The 6,371-nt window shown below is 42.0% G+C and overlaps 1 protein-coding gene across 2 annotated transcripts; it reads left to right on the top strand.

The window, feature by feature from the left end:
* The first annotated feature begins 1,509 nt into the window (after nucleotides 1-1,509).
* LOC108125623 (polycystin family receptor for egg jelly) lies at nucleotides 1,510-5,859 on the top strand. 2 transcript variants are annotated; one of them, XM_070278961.1, is made up of 3 exons: nucleotides 1,510-2,196; nucleotides 2,255-2,614; nucleotides 2,662-5,859. In XM_070278961.1, exons 1-3 carry the CDS (start codon nucleotides 1,554-1,556, stop codon nucleotides 5,817-5,819), a joined length of 4,161 nt encoding a protein of 1,386 aa, XP_070135062.1. In that variant the 5' UTR covers nucleotides 1,510-1,553; the 3' UTR covers nucleotides 5,820-5,859. The 2 variants fall into 2 exon arrangements, with proteins under 2 accessions (XP_070135062.1, XP_070135063.1); XM_070278962.1 differs by having other exon boundaries at nucleotides 2,727-2,866.
* Nucleotides 5,860-6,371: the final 512 nt, after the last annotated feature.

Here is a 6,371-nt window from a genome sequence, read left to right as displayed (position 1 = left end):
GCCGCAAGCAGTCGAATACGATGCTTTCAAAGCTGGCTAACGATCGGCCAACTGTTAAGAGGAACAGGGCAGCGGCAGGAGCTGAGAGCGAGAGGGGGCTAGGATAAAGAAGGACATTGGTACTTGTTCAGGAAATACTAAGGCAATGGAGATGGTCAACATTTTTGGCTACCAGGGGCTTTGGCTTTGAGCGTGGCACGCAGCAAATGCGTTTGCATTACGGTCAGATGTTTGCGGCTTGCCTCGCTCAAGTAAACATACATACGCACACACATTCACGTTCTCCCACACATACACATACAGAGGTACGCCCACACAAACATATACACAAACAAACAGAAGCCGTAGAGTTGTTTGCGCCTTTATGGCAGCCAAAGTTTGACCACATTTTACTAACAAAAATATTACAACAATGCCAGCCTTGAAGTCTGCTTGTGGTCAAAGGACCACAACTTTTATACCTCCCGTCCCACCATGCCCATCCTCCACCGCCCGCCCACAAAAAGGATGCAATTAATTTTGCAAAAGGACAACTTCATCTGACAGCAATAATGTATTGCAAATACCGAATGGGTACCAAAGGAAACATGGCCAAGAATTGTCTAATAAGTTAAAAGCGGCGACAATCGCCTGCCATTGGTAAGCAGAGAAAAAAAAATATATTTATTATAAGATTTATTATACAAGTTTTAAGAAGAGTATATTTTATTAAATGAGCTATAACTTTGTTTTAAAATGGTTAGGTTACTGGTCAAATAGGCTTGTCTTTGCGAATATATTTCTCTCACTGTTCTAAAAATAAGTGCGGAAATTGGCAAAAGGATTAAATGGCCTAAACAGTTGCGCGGCATTAAACTGATCGGCTGTGGAAAAGCCCCAAGTCCTCAACTTGGCCAACCCGGTTCGATGTCGTCCGGCAAACTTTTCACTTTGCATGAACTTAAAATACATACCAAATAAAACACCAACAACAATAACAGGCAACGATGCAACAACAACAAGAACAACAAAAAATGGGAAAACTTTTTAATTTATATTTAAACTTTTTCAAAGTGTTGAAAAAGGGGCGTTATCTACTGCTGGTGCGACTTGCTGCCTCGAATGCCAAATAGTTATAAAACACCAAATGTGCTTTGCTATGCAAAAGTGTACAAGGATACTGAGTGACTGTGTGTGTGTAGGGGGGATATATAAGGATGTTCCAGGATGTATGTGTGTGTTTGGGCAAAACCAGGCTAACAAGCTCTGCTCTCCGATTAAAGCTCAACGGTCGGTAGTTGAGGTCAGTTAAGGATTACCTTACATAAGTTGCGAAGCAAGGGTTCACCAAAGTGATGAGAGGCCAATGTTTTTTATTTCATTACCCAAATTTATAGTAATTGCTTACTGATGATGGAATAAGTAATTAACTTAGTTTCAACTTTTAAGCCATAAGCCAGTTAAAAATTAATTGCATTAGGACGGGGGGCTTGTGTTTAAATCTTATTTATAAAAGCTTGAAAGCTGGCTTTCAGTTTTCTGTTACAATTTTTCCTCTCATTTAAAATGAATATATGTCGCTGTATAATTATCCGAGGAAGATACTATTATTACTGTCGCTCTACTTGACACTAGGATCTGCACAGATTAGTGAATTGGAAATGGCCAAGATCAAGGTTTACTGCAACGAGGATCTGCCATACGGACAGCCAACACCAATCGTCATAACTTTGGAAACGCTTCCAGTTAAGAACTCCATAACCTTGCACCTCAGCACGCCCAGCTATTTGTTGGCCTATTTGGAGGTGGGATCTAAAGTTCAAAGGGAAATGCCGCCCAAATTCGAAAGAACCTCCTCAATCAGTGGAAATCTTTCTACTCTGGGAATCAAGACGAAAATGAAGCCCGCATATGACAGTGGATACTTGGCGCATTTTATGGCAATTTTTTGGTCAATTAGTGATAAACTTTTGACGCTAATTGGTCGAGTGTCCTCCCTGCCCTGGACTTACAAAGTGACGGATTCCATTCGTATTAACGTGACTCCCACTAAGCCGTGTGTTCCTCAAATAACACTTCAAAAGTGTTCTGACCCTGTAAAACCTAAAAAAGTCCTCATAACTCGAAATTATATAATTAAGACGAAATTTCTGGATACCTGCAACTTGACAATCAAAACGGTTTTCCACTGGCGGTTGACAGATGTAATCGGGTTAAGTGAGTTTTTGGAAACGAAATCGCCCAAATCACTTTTTACTATCGATCCGTTCCACAGCACAGTTCTCAACCTATTTCACAAGTAGTCCCCTCCTCCCCATTAAAGAATATTCCCTGGGATTCCCCCCCTCCTACGAGATGTGGAGAAACCTCGTTGTCTTGACAATTGAGGGTCAAGTGGACGATTATACTTTCGCAGCTCGATGCTATCTGAAAGTGATTATGGGCGGGGTGGAAGCTGTAATTACTGGAGGCTCAAGTAGAAGAGCTCAGAGTAACCAAATCTTGTGGCTGAACGGCTCCCTGAGTAAGGATCTCTCAAAAACAAGTACAGACATTCAGTTTTCCTCGTATCGTTGGAGCTGCCATTCGTTTGACGATAAGGACAACCCAGTTTGTCGGCGAAGCATATCTAAAGGTGAGAAACTACTTGGTCCACACAATTTTTAATATTTTCTTCTATAGAGGCGGTGTTTAGTATTCCAGAATTTTCCTTTAAAACTGATTGCAGATATATTTTTACATTGAAGGTCTCTAGGGATGATGATCCAAAAGTTACATCGAAAAAGTTTCAAGCAATCACCATGACAGACTCCGAAGTGTTGGACATCACTATCGAATGCATATGGAACTGCCGAATGGACCTTATATCGCCAAGATCGGATGTTCATCTCAGAGCTAAATGCACCAATTGTTTCGGCAAGAATCTAAAGTACAAATGGTATGTTGGAGGCAAGATACCACTAACTTCGAAAGAGTTGGCTGTTTATATAGGATCTGCATCGAACAAAACCCAAATAAAACTAGTGGTTTCCGCGGCAGATGGAAGTTATGGCAGGAATGTAAGGACCTTAATAAGTAATCCTGGTCCATCCCAAGGGAAGTGTTTCGTAAGCCCAACGGAAGGACAGGAGGCACTCACTCCATTTATTCCCTGCTGCCAGAACTTTTACACCTTAAATAATCCCATTGAATACTGGTACTACGCAGGACCTGTTTTGCTGGACAGTTGCTTCGATTGCAGTTGCGAAGTTCACTTGCCCATCACCAAATACATAAAGGTACTGGTCTGCGATGTTGTCCTGGTGTGTCGACCCAGTTGGATAAGGGTTAATGTCACGGCCCTGAATAATACTCCAGTTCACCCTCCGATCGATCTGTGGAATTATATCACCAACGCCCCGCACAATATCCTGAATCTTCCTGAAGAAGGACTCTTTCTCAGATACTTCCAAACGATTCAGTCTATGGCAAATCGAGTTAGTGAAGTGGACTCGGCCATAGTACTTTTGAGCTGCCTCAAAGGATATACTTCGTATTCCCGGGAATCACTTGGGAAGTTGGCCAACTTAACGCTTACTCTGGCTAACCGATTACAACCTTTCAATTTGAAAAAACAAGCCGTTCTCACCTATGTGGTTCGTAAAATTAATAATAATTTCCAGGAAATATTGGAAAACGATAATATAAGATCCGTACTAGCGGAACAGCCGTTGATCAACACAACCCGAGCCTGCCTGAAGGTCTATGAAATTATGAAAACGTTGTCCAAGTTAACGCCTCCTCCTCCAACGCCTATTTACCATAAATATCGTAGAGCTCGATTGGCTGGCAAACTGGAGCAGAAACTTATAGATAATCTGGCTATTGAAATTAAAAAACTGAACGTTGCCTCAATGTCTTTTGAATGGCTTAATTGGCTCAAAACAACATGGGAAACAGATCGTCTGCATAGTTACCTGGGATATGCTCGTAGCCGAGATGTCAGAATGGAATTCGATGATCACGATGTAGTCATTCAAAACTTTCATCCCTCCATATCCTTGAGCGTAAACTGTCTCCTCGGTGTGCCTAATGATTCTTTTCATATTCATACTGACGATGGCTACCAAACGGTTTATTTTACCCCGGAACTCCTCGAACAATTTTGGTATTCAGATGATATTCCACTGTGCATCAAGATAATATCGGTCAAACGTAGACTCAAATGGTGGTATCCCACAGAGCGAATGCCGAGCTTTGTTCTTCTCAGTGTCCGGATTTATCAATTAAATGACTCGTTCAAACATGAGATTGATCTCAAAAGAAGCACATTAAGCTTCAGACAAGTTCTGCCCGAAATCATTGAGTTCGAGGCTTTGGTAGACGAGCCTCTTCGAAAAATAGTTAAAAAAGGCCCTGATAGGGAATTGAGGGAGGAAGGCCACTTATCGCATACAGACGACCAGGCTGGCATCTATGTGAACTTTATGAAGAAGGTGACCCTCAAAAACCTGAAAGATGTGCGAATCTATCGAACCTTGCTGGACAAGCATACCATGTTGGCGGTGCATTTTATTTCGACCACACATCCCCTTCAGGTAATGTTGAGCCTGGAGAAGCAGCCTCTGTTTTCCCAACTCTCCAAGTCATCCTGCTTTATTCCGATCTCTAAAAAATGTAAAGTAGTTTTACTGCGAAATAAGTGCCCGCAGGCTATGCGTGCTTATGTGGCAATACAAGTGGTCCAAAATTCGTCATCCGGCGCTAAAACCCGTGCTAGGGACGTGAAATTTGACTTTGCCTTTCAGTTAAGATTTTGTGAAGATTGGATATATAGTATGCCCCCAGATAAACAGCATTGGAGCGATTTAAACTGTATTCCAGGTATGGAAAAAGATGTTAAGATGGGCCTGTACTGCTCCTGCAAAATGCTCGGGACATATACGGCTTTCACATATTTTATTCCACCCGTTTGGATACCCGTGAACCCCTTCCTTGAAATCAAACCGAATTATATCCTTATTGCATCCTATCTGTTAATTTTGATAGCCCTAGTCGCATGGATAATTTGGATTATAGACAATCGCAATCATCTGCCCAATAAAGCGGTCTTCCATCGATTGGTAGAAGTCGACGACGAGGCATTAAAATCGCGCAAAGTACACGATTTTTGGGTCCTTATCAAGACGGGCGGAAGGATCAATGCGGAGACCACGGCATCGATATATATAACATTCCAGAGCAGATACGGTCATAGGATAAAAATGACTCAGGATCCAGAGCACATACGCTTTCAGCGAAATACGACTAATACACTGTGGCTAAAATCGCGCGACATTCGAATACCCACGAAGCTCTTCGTTTCCCACGACAACCACGGACGTTTTCCGAGCTGGTTTCTGCGCCGAATCGAGGTGAACGATATCCAGACCGGGCAATCTCAGGTCTTCATCGCCCGTCGGTGGATCACGAGGAATCATGGAATTTTCCTGCAATCGGATTTGATATTCAATCGAGGCGATTATCGGTATATCGGAACCTGGAGACTACGATTCAAAGTGCTCTTCGAAATGATGTGGAGCAACTGGTCCCTTTGGCACCCAATCACCGCCAACTGGCGGGACACCAATTACTATCCGAACATATCCCGGGCCAAACGAGTCTGCATTTTCGTAAGCAAGATCCTGGTCACCTTCACCATATGTGTCTGCTACTTCGGCTTGACAACCAAGCAAAGCCTCCAACTAATACGTTCCCAAATTATTGCCTTAGAAGATATCATGAAGCTGAGTTTAATCTGTGGTTTGGTTGACACAATTTTGCAGATTTCCATGGAACGAATTATCCGCAGTTTTGGATAGGTCTTCTAGATATTTGTGACTTATTAATTTATTAAATAATTCAAGAGCAGAAACGTGCTCCCACTCATGATATTTATTCATTGGGTAAAGTTACGGGAATCGCCCACCTCAATTATGCAGGCCAGTTGCTCGTATTCGAATTCCCACCAAATGGCTCGCATACGCATACATTTATCAATATTTATTGCATTTAATGTGCAATTTGCATTTCTTAATGAAATTACACAAAAATTATATATAAATCAACATAATTTGAGAAACGTGCATCCCTGCACGCTCAACTGCCTGTCAGCCGGAGCGTTTCAGTATCGATATCTCGGCCAGGCCATGTAATTTCCGCTTAATTTGCTGCCATTACCACAAAAATGCATTAAATGCGAACGCAGAAGCCCAGAGAGATAGCCATTAAATGTGCTGCAATTATTTGCATTGCAATTTTAATTGAGTGTTAAAATATTTGCGGGAACCTTATTCGACGTAACTCATACGCCAACGCCATCTTCTCTACAATTCTAAATCATTTCCACGTCATGATCTCTGTTCCAAAATCTC

This window comes from Drosophila bipectinata, chromosome 2R, assembly GCF_030179905.1.
Source record: "Drosophila bipectinata strain 14024-0381.07 chromosome 2R, DbipHiC1v2, whole genome shotgun sequence".
NCBI lineage: Eukaryota > Metazoa > Arthropoda > Insecta > Diptera > Drosophilidae > Drosophila > Drosophila bipectinata.
Note: the sequence above shows the minus strand (reverse complement) of the source record. Positions and strands in the feature narration are given on the sequence as shown.